The 13,387-nt window shown below is 40.2% G+C and overlaps 1 protein-coding gene across 1 annotated transcript in view; it reads right to left on the bottom strand.

Annotated features, from left to right (window-relative positions):
- Positions 1–12,353, bottom strand: part of PTPRR (protein tyrosine phosphatase receptor type R) — a 140,810-nt gene extending 128,457 nt beyond the window's left edge. Inside the window, exon 1 of the mRNA XM_063155055.1 lies at positions 12,259–12,353. Coding sequence (XP_063011125.1) covers positions 12,259–12,322 — 64 coding nt within the window. The 5' untranslated portion in view covers positions 12,323–12,353. The remainder of the gene's footprint in view (positions 1–12,258) is intronic.
- Between the last annotated feature and the right edge of the window lie 1,034 nt (positions 12,354–13,387).

The raw sequence follows: 13,387 nt of genomic DNA, 5'->3' as shown, positions 1-13,387 counted from the left end.
TTTGCTCCTGTAAACAAATCAAAATAATCAGTCATTTGCACAGCTCTACCCAGTGCCCTTAGGAGGTTTCAGTGTAGGTAATTACATTCTGTTGACCTAATTTCCTCATGAAATTTCAGTCAGGGAAATCAAGGACAATACCTTATCTGTGCTATAGTATTGCTTTGCATCATTGAGAAATGCATTCTCTGGAATAAGTGGGTCCCTGTCAGTAGGCAGTGAAGCAATTTATAATATACATGAACAGAAAATCAATAGTAAAAAGACAGAACACAGATCCTCTATTATAAAGTAAAATGCTAAATCTAAGACTACTCTTTCAAATGGCTGAAACAAACACAATCACCTAGATAACTACTGAGGTCATATGTTTTCAGCTCTCGTCAGGTTTTGATTGCAAAGACATCTGAAAGCAGAAGAAATAAAAGAGAAACTGCAGACTATAGTCTTAAAGAAGGCTGAACTTCAAAACTTGTTAAACTTGCTGGGTTCTCATTAAGCTTTGTGGGTGTTGGCTTCATTGATAAAATCCTAAGGGCTGGTCTTAAATAGCAATTTAGAGAGTTGTGTCAGTGACAAAATAAAAAAAAAGAAGCATCAGCACTTCTCATTGTCACCTACTTCTCACAGTCATCTCTTTGCGGTATTTATTTTCATGTCTCCTTCACAGAAAACCAGTATTTCAAAACTGATCATAGATAAGACAAAGGAATGTAACCACCAACACATTCGGTGAGTCTTCTTTGCTTCCTTCATTCCTGCTCCTTTGTTTCTGAGGGTATCAAACCAACTGTGATTCTTCTTCAATTCTTTGTATGGCATTTTCCACCCACTTCAGTATTCCAAATTTCCCTCTTTATTTCATTATTTTCACTGAATGGAGCAGAAAAAAATACAATTAACTACCAGCTTAAATTCTCCCCTGAATATTTTTGACTGAAAAAATAGTTAAAGGAACTACTGAAAAAGCTCATTTGTCCTTGAATCTCAATACTTTTAACAGCAGAATCACCATTTGCCTCTAAATCCCAGACCTGCTTCCATTAGAATGCTAAATATCACATCAGTAGCACCAGGCCCTGTAGCCAAACAAGGTTCATTGTAGTAGATTTTCAAGATGGACAATGAAATATATTGTTTAACCTGCAGTAATGAGAAATTAATGTCTAATTACATAACATTACACTTTATACTCACGCAGTTTTATTTTCATCAGCTAAGCATTCAGATGTTCAAATATGTTCCAAAAAAATTACCACAATGAATTTGTTTATCTGGGAAGTCCACATAGCCCCAGTATCTTAAGTAAGTTACAAGCATCCACAGTGCCCCATGTGAAAAACTCCACTTGGATGACTGTGTTTAAGGCCCTAACTTCTACCAGACTTTGGCTCCCAGACTGCCATGGATGCCTCGGGTGACCCTCAGAAATGGTCACCCTTGGTACTACAGGGGAACATAAACACCTAAACTTCCTCTCAATTTGATGAAGTGATAATATATTCCTTCTCAACCCTCCAGACTTCAGCCCCAAACACAAACAATCAGGCACCAACCAGACACGTGGAGAATTAAGGAGTTAGAAATACCAGTACTTCTGCCACATAACACCTTCAAATATTTCCACTCTCCAGCCCTCAAGGGAGAGAAGACTGGGATTCCTATATCAAACTATGCACTTCTACAAAAAAAGAATGCTTCTCTGCAGCCACCAGGGAAACTGTCAGATTTTGGTGCCTTTTAAGCTTCAGATATTCCAACACACACAAAAATTCAGTAAATATGGTTTAGGAAAAAGGTTCAAAAATATAATTCCCAGAGGTTTCTCTTCAATAAGCTTAGCAAACTTCATCCACAATTATGTTCTGATATTCTCTTCACACTACCCTGTTTGAACTCTACTTCAGGATGTAGAGTTATTTATGACTCATTTGAAATATTCACTCACTTGAAATATAGTGCTGCTATTATCTATTAACTATAATAATTTTATTCCTTCTCCTAAAATTGCCTCCCCTCAAGTGTATTTACAAAGAATTATGGTTTCTTCTGCCTCAGCACTGAGAACAGACTAGATGTTAGATTGTGATTCCATGCTATTTCTTCTATCCAAAAAAATGCTGAGTCTTCACCTATCTCTCAGCTCAATATAGCCATCTTCATGTCAAGAGAAATTTTATTCCAAAGTGAACAATAATCAATGGTTAATTTCAAACTCACATCAGACCTTTATGAGTAGCAGGTCTGTTTTTCTCCTAGAAAACAACCAGTCCTTTCCTCAATGCAATGGTTATTACTTATCAAGTAATAACCATTCCAGCTTCCTTTAGTAACAGAAATTCTGCACTGTGATTCTCCACTGATCTGAACTGCTCATTCCACCCTCCAGTTCTGCTCTGTACAATGTAGTGACTGGTCACCACTCTTTACTAGATTTTAGCTCCTGATGAACATTGCTATTTCTTTCTCTGCTCTTTACCTATAGGTTAACTTTTCCTTCCTTGCAGCTCCACCATGCCACTGCTTTTCTTTAGATTTTTTTTTTAACAAGAAAACCTGTCATGATCTTGCTTCCATGTTTATCCACTGTAAGTCCCTTCTTTAATTTAGCTGCTCCTGTACAACAGTATTCTCTTTACAGATATTGTCAGATTTAGTTACATTTCCAATCCCTGGAGCTGTGCTTCTAGAACCTCTACCAAGTATAACACTACATCCATTAAAGCGCAACAAGAAGCTCCAGGCTGATGTAGAATGCATATTTTCTAAATCTGAACATCTCCACTATTTGTACTAGTTTCAGTATTTCTATCATTGCCACCATTTGCCATCCTCCTAAAAGGAAAATTGTACAGATCCCAAGAAATTCCCTGTTCTGCAGAATCCAGCTGTTCTGCTTAATAGTTCAAAATATGTGTTCACTTGATCTTTTTAGTTGTCTGCAGAATCATACAAGATAAAACTATTTCTGTCATAAACTAAAAAGAGGAAAAAAAATATAATCTACAGAAGACTGATGGAGAATGGGACAGTAGAATTCCATATCAAATATACACATCATTACAGTATATGGACAGCACAAAATTTCCTCATGAAAACAGATGGGTAAATCACAGGAATGTGAGATAGCACATGCTTATGAGCCTGTCTACAAAGTTGCATTATATATGCAGAAAGGAAAGCCTATAATAAATAGTAAATCCAATGTGCTGAATGTTGTGGGCACTTTTGACTGTTCCAGTTGGCCTCTGCCAGATAGAGGAAAACCCAAGATTTCTTTAGACTGTCTTGACTCTCTAAATAGTTTAAGACAATTGACATTTTATCTCAAAGCAACCTGTCAGAAAATAATTAGACTCCCATTTCCCAAATATCTTCACTTTTGCTAGAACAGACAGATAAAAAACTTCAAGATAGTAAAGATCCATTAATCAGCCAGTAACACAGCAGCATGTTTTTTATCTTCTTAAAACATAAAAATATCACAGCTTTACAGATATTTTATTAAACATCCTTGTTAAGGAAATTATGCCTCCCTACTCACCCCACTCAGTCAAAGAAGCTTTCCTTGCCAGCTCAGCCCCAGGTTTCCCACAGCAGTCTCAGACCTCTGGTTCCTTTAAATAATTTTACCATGATACAACACAAAAGCCACTCAAGCCGGGTGCCTCCCCCTTAACATCCTCTACAGCCACAAACTAGAAATTTATTTGACTGGAAAAGGAAAAGTCCCAGTGGGACATAACATAAACCTGATAGGGCCACGATAATGGTGTCTAAAGTAATGATGTGTGTCTGGAAAAACAACTTGAGGTAATTTCTTAAATCTTGTTATTCATCTTAATCCGAACAAATTTGGTTAAGTTATGCTCCTGAAACGTCACATTTTTCTATAATGGGATACATACTCTATATTTGCTACTTGTAAGCAGTGCAGCCACCCCAAACCCACTGACAAAAGTGCAGTGCTGTATCTGACTAGTAAATGAAACACACAAATGAATACAGATACCTAGTGCATATATTTTAAATGCACAATAGTACCTAATACACTTAACACACTAGCACTATAATAACACTGAAGTCTTTTTATAGTAAAAACAACTTGGTATATTACACAGCTTGAGGTTTCTATGCTAAAAGCTGGAAACTGAATGGAAAAAAGCATAAAATGCAGACTCATTTCGTAAGAGAACAACATGCTGAAACTTGATGGATTGCTTTCAAAGATAAATTTAATTCAAATGCAATTTGAGTTACAGTACTTAAGGCTGTTGCCAAGTAATTTCTCATTTTCAGTAACAAAAATACTTACCAAATTTTGGTAATTAAATTTTGTACCCTGAGCTCCCCATGCTTTTTTCCTTTCTGTTTGGCTCACCACTCTGAAAGAAGCTCTCTGTCTTATACAAACTTCCTTCAAACCTATAAATGGGGCCCAGACTGGACAGGCTTGGCTTTATCATCTCTTGCACCACGGTTTATTACCTGTTGAGCAGCTATCCTAGTCACTGTGAGATGCAGGTCAATGTACTTGTGCAGACCAATGATCAATCCTCTCCAGTAACTCCAAGGTTCTCACAGCTGGGAGATTCATTCCCTGCCTCTTTTTAGAACATCAAGATAGAAATGGACTCCCATTCAGAGCAGAGTTTGCAGTTCTCTCTTGTCTATACAAGGACCAAGGAGGTCTTGTCCCACAGAAAGGAGAAAAAAAATGCTTAAGTGCCAAAATGCTTATTATCATGCTGACCATTTATGAGCATGGTTCTAACCCTCAGGAGTTACAACAGCAATGATCCAAAGGAAAATGCTAACTGTTGGTAATTCTAGACATGGCACAAACACTGCTGCAGGTTTAGAAGACTTCTGTCTGTTCTGGACTGTGAAAGTTGTCTCTTCTGGTGCATGCAACAGGACCTTCCTTTGGCTTTGCCTTTGCCTTCAAAAGACAGAAAATCTATTGCTTTATCCCTATTTCATCTACATTACCAAGAGAAAAGAAAAAACGCAAACAAACCAACAAACATACTAAAAGGAGTCAACATATCTGGTAGAAAATGTAAAGGTTTTAAATTATGTTGAAAACAAAAATGAAAACAAAAGCTGTCTGAAGGCAATATGCTTTGCATCTGTACTGTCTACCTAACAATATATCTTGCTGTCAGCAAAATAGTACATCAATCAAATCTAAATCTCATCTGGATAAAGTTAGGCAGTTTTAGCCAAACATAAACTGCTGTTGAGCTTTAGCATGGTGCACCAAAAATTATTGCCAATAAAATTCAGTTAAAACAGTGGCTAAAGTACTACTTGAACATTAGCTGGGCAACAGAACATACTTTCATAAGTGTTTTTGTGAGGTACACCAGGGAAATCTGAAAAGGGAAAAAAACCAAATCTACTTGCTGCTTTGGTAATACATGAAGTTTTGAATTGACAAAAGAATTCACTTAGGAAACTACTTTCCATAAATAACAGAGGGACTTGCATGCTGTGACTGTTCCCATCATGCAGAGACTTATACCAAAACACCACTGCTTTGTCTTTAGCCAAAACCTGTAGTGCAATACAAACGAAGCCATTCTTTACTCAAAGTAGCTTCTAGACCTAATGATCAGGCATGCTGCTGTATAGCTTCTCACAGCCTCCTTTGGGTAGATTAATTCCTCTGTTACTTTCCAAGTCTTTTTTATAAACAAAGATGAAGCACACCTCACACATGTAAGTGAAGCCAAGAGTTTATAGTTAGCATAGTGAAAATCTTAACGAACTAATTCAAGAAGTGTTGTTAGTCTAGATCTAACTTTTATAGAAAAACAACGAGTAGAGAAAAAGTCACAATTACAGGAACAGTACAATCAAATTGTTTATTCCTTTCCCTGGTATTACCCTAACTCCATGCTTCTCTGGGTCTTCAGATCAATTGTTTCCCACTGGTGTTAGTGATGGGCATTGTTATGAGGAGTTGTCAGCACCTGGAGTTTTTCACCAGGAGTGATATGATGTTAATGCTGATGGATTTTTCTATCTCCTCTTTTCTTCCTTCCTCTTAGGAAGCTACATATATCTATGTTTTCTAATATGCATTTATACTTCCTCTTTCTTCACTTGGTCTTCAGTTGGTCTGCAGCTCCAGGTTATATCTGAACTTACTATAAAAGGTGCCACATATGTATGTTAGATACAATCTCTTAGTTCTCTTCATTAATGCCCAAAACCGGTTTCTCAAGCTCCAGGTCTGCATTTTTACCTTTTACTGAGCTTTTTCTATCATGGAGTCTTCAGTGCCAAGATTGTGCTCTATCTCTTATCATCCCACACCTGCACTTGTCTAAAAAAACATCCTGTGCCTCCACTCCTCAAGCCTCTGCTGTTCTACCAAGCCTTTGTTACTGCTCCTGTGTATACTACAGTTGTACCACACACACACAAAAAAAAAGATCAAAACAGATACAAATGCTTGCTTAAGTAGAAAACCTGCTGTCAGAGCTAACCCAAGCAAAACAAACAGGTCAAGGAAAGCTTGGACAGACCAGGTGTGATTGTGCTTGAGATTGATCAAAAATCACCAGCAAAGGTATGAGCAAAAGCCATATTTAATATTAAATATGACAAATACTAATCACAAGGCCTTGCAAAATCAGGACAAAACTTACAGCTTTGCTACTAGCAATGGCTACATCCCATTACAGAACTACTAGGTCACATTCCTACATGGGAAGGGTTCCCATGCTTTCCTAGCTAGGTCCAGTAACCAAAGGCCAGGCCTTTTCCAGCAGAGGCACAGTACCCATGATAAGTCAAAATTCAGAGCAAATAAAGTACACCAGAGCTAAGCAAGAACAGGATAGGACAATTGTAAACATTGAAACACATTTTGGTTTGCTGCTAAAAACAATTTTTTGACCAAAAATTTCAGACAAATTCAAGTAGTACAAAATGTATGTATCTATGTGAGCAGGAATATAAATGATTCTTTATGCGTGTGTTTGTAGCTGTGAGAGCAAGAAAGGGCACACACACATGCACGTGTGGTGAGGGTGGGAGTACCCACAAGAGAAGCAGGAAAGGAGGGAGGGAGGGTGAGAGATGATTGCAAGGATTTTTTTGCTTTTCTAATAAGCAATCTGCTGAAAATAGAAACAACTGGAAATTTATTTTTGCTAAATTTGTTCTTTTCTGTAGGAAAAAAAATGCCCTGGCCAAAAATATCCACAGCTATAGTGAATCAGGATTAAACATATGAGTGGTATCTTTTTCAAAAAGACACTTTGCATCTCATTTCATGGGCCTGCTGCCTGATACATCAATACTGAAACTAGATACCATAGACCATTGATTTCACTAGGTCTACTCATGTGAATTAAGAGATGAGCTAGTGGTCCCAAAGGCACTTAAGTATTCTGCCATACTTATGCCTGGCACTAATGTACCACATAGACTGCTGTCAGAATTTTTTCCAAAAGGTGCAAGAAACTGATGCAATAATTTTCTAATTTTGTGATTACTGTCATTTTTCCAATGAAGGTTATAGATAAATACTGCTCTGCATAAAATGGATGTAAATACATGGCATTTCAAGGAAATAAATTGCATTTCCATGGAAATCTATAGCTGTTGTGAAGCAAAGTCAACTCCAGCCTTAAAGTTTTGGCTTTCTTTTACAGCAGTATTGTTCTAAAAAATCCTACTGAGGATTTCTGAGCAGATCTTAATAACTTCTCCAAGTATTTATTCTGAAGCCATGCTGAAAATCCTACAGTACAATGACTATGCTTTATGGAGTAAGAGCCCAATGCTTGCATACAATTCCCCACAGCAATCATTGTAATACCCCATTGTAATAAAAATATTGTAAATTTGGTGGAGGGGGGCCTGCCACCAAATAGAGCCACAAAGCTATGTCATTGGCCTCCTTCTAGAGAGACAGTCCCCCAAGAGCCTAATTCATGGACTTTCAGCAACTCTCCCACTCTGCTCTCCAGAGAAGCTCAAACAAGCATTCACTGTCTAAGATGTTTTAGTCTTCCTTATAATACAACAAATGGATTAGTCAGAGATTCCCAGACCACAAACTTCGATAATTTCCTAATGGATGTACTGAACATAAATCTCTCATGGAAGATGATGCCTTTTAAAATTATGAATAGCAAGAATTTCCACATGTAAAAATATGATGAGCCTCTTTTCCAACTAAATACTTCCTCAAAAATGTGAAGTCAGATAATTAATTATAAAACTGTTTTTCCCCCCAACAGAATCTTTGAAGAGACAGATGACTACCCTCTGATTATCCATGAGTCCTACTAATAAAAGACAGAAAAGACTCTTCTAGTAAAAACACCCACTCATGGCCAGCAATGTGTTTTTAAAGAAGGCAATTATAAGAACCAGCTTCATTTAGATTATGTTAGTGTAATGTTATTCATTTTTTAAATCAATAGCTCCTTCACTTTCACTCTAAATGTATTTGGAACCTAGAATTATTCATTCATTAGTATGAGATTACTGAAATGGATCTGATGGCAAATGCGTTTTATGCAGATCTCACCTCAACCCTAAAAGTACAGTCTCCAGATTCTTTTACTTTTGTTCAGAGCTTGTGCATTTTAGAGAAAATAGGCCTGCCCAACACCTAAGTAGAAACTGCAGTGCACTCGATCAATTTCCAACCATGACAACATCACACAGTGCATGTGTGAGCAGGAAAGCTGGACTCAGCAGAACTCAGTCAGGACACCCTGTGAGCTGTGTGAGAACCAGTCTAGCACATTTATAACATACCCTTCTACCTAGCAAATTCTACCCAAAGGAGTGTTAGCTTGTGGTCAAAGAAACTTCAGTTTTGATATAAGCAAACCTCCTGCTACTACAGCATTGCCCAAAAAAGATAAAATGTGATTCCTCTGAGGGTCTGGAAGAACGGATCCATCAAGAGGTGGAGACAAGGATCTACACACTTCCTCTCTGACAAGGCCAGCAGCAAAGCATTGGTTCATATTGATTAAAGGCTGGCAATGCACGTCTTCACTGCTGGAGAGAATAATAAAATGAGGTAATAGAAGCTCTTAGCAAGATAGTGTAAGACCTTTCTCAAAAAACCATGACGTAGATGACCTGACCACATAATCAGTTGTTAACTTTCTGCTTCTGCAGAACCAGGATTTGTTTATCCTAAAAGCAAATTCTGCAAAAATGCTTTCTCCAAGAGAGGTTTTTAATGCAAGGTAAGTGATGCGTTGAGACTGTGAATGATAGCTGTTAAGTTTTGGAGTACCAACCAGTCAGGTTGGTTTTCTTACTCTATTTCACAGAATCACAAATCTCCAGCAACTGAATACAAATATTTAAATTTTATTTTTTAAAATTTGCTAAAAAATAAAATTAGGTGAAAGAGGTAATTAATTGAGTAATGTGCATGACTCAAATGGCTCTCTAATTACAAGTTAGTCTAATGCATTGCTTTGTGTTTTTCCTACTATCTGCCACTCTTTTACAAGGAGACAGTGCCTCCTAGTCACCCTGGGATACACTAGGTTTTCATTGCAAGAACATGTGTATTAGATCATACATACTAAAAGAGAGTATAACCTACGCTGTCGTGCACTCTCTCATGCAATGCATAATGTAAGTGGAAGGTTCATGCTGACCTGTAATCACTTGCTACAAATTTAGGTCCTCCTGCAACAGCAAGCTCTATATAGGTTGATTACTTCACCTGCTGCACTCAGCAGAAGGGCCTAATTCTGTTTTCAGAGATGCACACACAAGTGTCTTATTTTAGGTAGAAATGTATGCATATACCAACAGCACAATCATATTTCATTTTCTGATAACATGACTTTCATGCTGTATTGGAATCAGTATCTAAGTCAACTCAGTAAAATGGTACCTTACTGAGCACATGAAAATCTCTGATCACATTTTTGACAGGAACATTTCCTTTTTATTGTAGAAAATTTTACTACAACAGTAGTAGAATTGTATTTTCTACTTTCTACAAAAGGAAACTGGATTTGCCATATGAGCTCTACTTAAACATATTAACTCTTTTTGCTGTAGCATTAGCTGAAGTAAATGTAGACTTACGTTTTCTCTAAAATCTATTACCACCAACTGATATCAAGAGAGATTTTCCTAATACATAGTGATGGTGTCTTAAGCATTCTCCAGAAACATGTCTCATAGAAATTCAGCTTCAGAACAAAAAGCCAAGCAGTTTCCAACACATTACACAAAAATTGACATTTGGGATACAATTTGTGACATAGCAAGCAGAATGCATCTTGTGATTTCACATGAACCAAAGCTTCAAAATCACCATAAATAATTCAAAGGTCTAGGCTATACATAAAAGATGTCCATAGTGGTAGCCTGTGTAAGACCAAATTTTCTACTTGTATCAAATGAAACAGAGATATCTTAGGATGTTAAGCTCCCTTTGCTATTTCACTGTTGTGACATCTTCAATGACTTCCAACAGGAGCAAGTTGTATGCAGCCCTGCCTCAGAGGGGCACAGCTCTTGTGCTCAGTGCGAACCATGCCCAACCGTGCAAAGGTTGAGTTCAGCTCCTGTACATCCCTCCCCCTTGTCTTCTCTGAAACAATTATTTTCCATGATTACTCAGGCAAAACAGCAGCACCATATAAACATCCATTTTCCTCTCTTTTCCTTATGATTAGAGACATTTGCATAATAAAGACAAGATCTCTTTGCAAGAATTCCCAGTAACTTAATGGAACAAGCAGAACTTAGTAAGGAAAGTGAACAGCTTACTGGCAGAATATATACCCAGTTTCCATTAGCAGGATAGAAAAATGAAGCACAACAAAACTAATGTAAATTCCACTGTTAATAGAGGATATACTGAGATTAGATGGCATGTTATGTCAAATAGAGGTTTTACTCTAATTTTGTACAGATGGTAAATTTAATACATGTTGTAAAAGAACAGTTTAAAAGCAGCTTAAGGCTTTTATTAAAACAGATCATGAAATGCTCCCATCTTTCAGTCAATAATCTCTTGCACATATGAATATAAGCCAAAACAGCATGAGCATCCTAACTATAGATTTACAGGAAAGAGGCTCCATAAATTTTATGAAGTGTAGCCTAATATTACAGGGTAATAAAACACCAATAACTGAGACAAAGTTATTTCTCCTGACAACTGTAAAAAAAAAAAAAAAAAAAAAAAAAAGGGCAGTAAAGCAGTTATTTTCATAATACATCTTATTTGGGATGTTCATACAGCTCTTCTATATTAAGACACATTCAACAAGAACATTGAACAAGAAGTTCAATTGTTCCTTTCAATGATTCTGCAGTAAGACAACGCAAATTTGTTGCAGCTTAAAAATCTTTCCTAAAAATAACATTCCCAGGACCGAAAGAATCAGTGCCTGTGCATTCAATTGTAGCTCCTAATTAAACTTAATGGAACTTGCAAGCGTTTACTACTTCAGAAGTGGCTAAGCTTGTCATAAATGACAAAACAAAGAAACTCTTCAACTTTACTAATTGAGAACTTAATTCAATTATACAGTTACCCTAGATTTTATTTCCTTCCTTAGATAATATTTGCTGAAGTCTGCACAGGATAAACGGAGGGTCTGAACGATGAGCAGTGTTTCACGGCTTAAAGGAAGCCTGAGATTTACACCAGAAATATAAGCTCTGGCTACTGGAAGGAAACTGGCAGTGGAACTTCACGTACATACTAGGGCGCTGATCGCTCACTGCATTTCTGAATGAGGCACACGTTTTGCCAGCAAAGCAGAGAGAGGATTTATTAGCATCGCTAACAGCCGAAACGCCTGCTGCTGTCGCAGCTGAAATTTCCCTTTCTAAAACCACTGCTGCCACGAGCACATACAAGTAGCGACGCCTCCTCACCAGTATCTAAAAATAAATAAATAAATAGAATAAGAAGGAGGAATACAGGGAGTCCCGATTTCCCCTCGCTGCCGTAGCCCCCGGCCAGGTCCTCGCGATCCGGGGCCGAAGCGCGGCCGCTCCGCGGGGCGCGCAGCGCGGGGCTCGCCCGCCCGCCCGGGGCCGCCGCTGTCCGCGGTGCTGACGGGCGCTCCCGCCGCCTCCGGGGCTGCCGGGCTCCGGACCCGGGCAGCCGCCGCCGGACCCGGGCAGCCGCCTCCTCCCGCCTCCCGCCCAACAGGTGCGCCGCCGGGCGCAAGCGGGTCCCCACCGCCGTCCCGCCCGCCCCGCCGTCCGGCCGCGGCCGCCCCCGCTCACCTGCGGCGCGGAGGTGGAGCAGGAGGCAGAGCGCCCGGAGGCAGGCGGCCGCCCGCCGCCGCATGGTGCGAGCCGAGGGCAGCCGAGCGCGGGGAGCCGCGGGGAGCCGAGGAGAGCCGAGGGCAGCCGGGCAGCGCCGCCACACCGCGTCCCGCTCCCCCCGCCCCCGGCAGTGAGCATGCCTGGGAGCGCGCTGCGCATGCGCAACGCCGCGCGGGCGGGCGGCCGCCCTTACCTGCCTCCCCTCCTGGCGCGGGGTGAGGCGAGGGGCCGGCACCGGCGGCGGCGCGGGCGGCATGGGCGGCGGCTGACAGCGGGAGATCGGGGCGCGCAGCAGCCGCGGGGAACCGCAGGGTCCAATAGGAGAGGCAAAAAGAGAGATCTCCGTTCCAGTGGCATGTTCGGGGAGGAGGCGAGAATGGGTGGCGGGGGGTAATTTCCTCCTGGGTTTCCAGCTGGAGCAGCATTCGGGGCTCCTGCTGCGGCGGCACGGGGGAGATTGCATCTCCCCAATCTTGCAGCGCCGAGGAGGCGATCTCGGGAGTTTGGGCATGTCCGGGAGGACTTCGACGATGTGTGGGTTTATGCTTGAGGCACAGGTAATCCTCCTCTTCAGTGTGTTTGAAACACGTGTTGTAAAACAAGCAGTGTGCAAAAACTGCATTGTGAGAAATCACGGCTGATACATAAATAAAGGAAGAACCGCTGAACTCCAGGCAGTGGTTCAGACCAGGCTGATGCAACACCTCCTCAAGAGGCACTTAGTGAATTTGATTACACGGGTATCAGAGAGCAATGCAAAGAAGCCAAATATGAAGCAGTCCTGTAACAAGGTAATTTTCTAAAGTTGAGTTTAATTGATCAAAAGGTTTTCTGGAGAGCAACCATGAGAGCTAGTGGCAGATGTGTCACCCAGCAAGCAGTCCATCTACAGGAGTCTGTTACTGGCATGGCAGGCAATGTACAGGCATGGTCAGTTCTGCAACTGAAATGATGTGCCCCAAGTGAAAAATAGCAAAGGAAATTAACAGAGCTTGCTTGGCTCTAACTGGCTTTGGATGAGCCTTTCTGCAGAAATATTCTTCATACAGAGATGGGAAGGGCTGCGCAGGCCCTGATATCTAGATGG

This window comes from Melospiza melodia, chromosome 4 (genome assembly GCF_035770615.1).
Source record: "Melospiza melodia melodia isolate bMelMel2 chromosome 4, bMelMel2.pri, whole genome shotgun sequence".
In the NCBI taxonomy this organism is placed as follows: domain Eukaryota; kingdom Metazoa; phylum Chordata; class Aves; order Passeriformes; family Passerellidae; genus Melospiza; species Melospiza melodia.
Note: the sequence above shows the minus strand (reverse complement) of the source record. Positions and strands in the feature narration are given on the sequence as shown.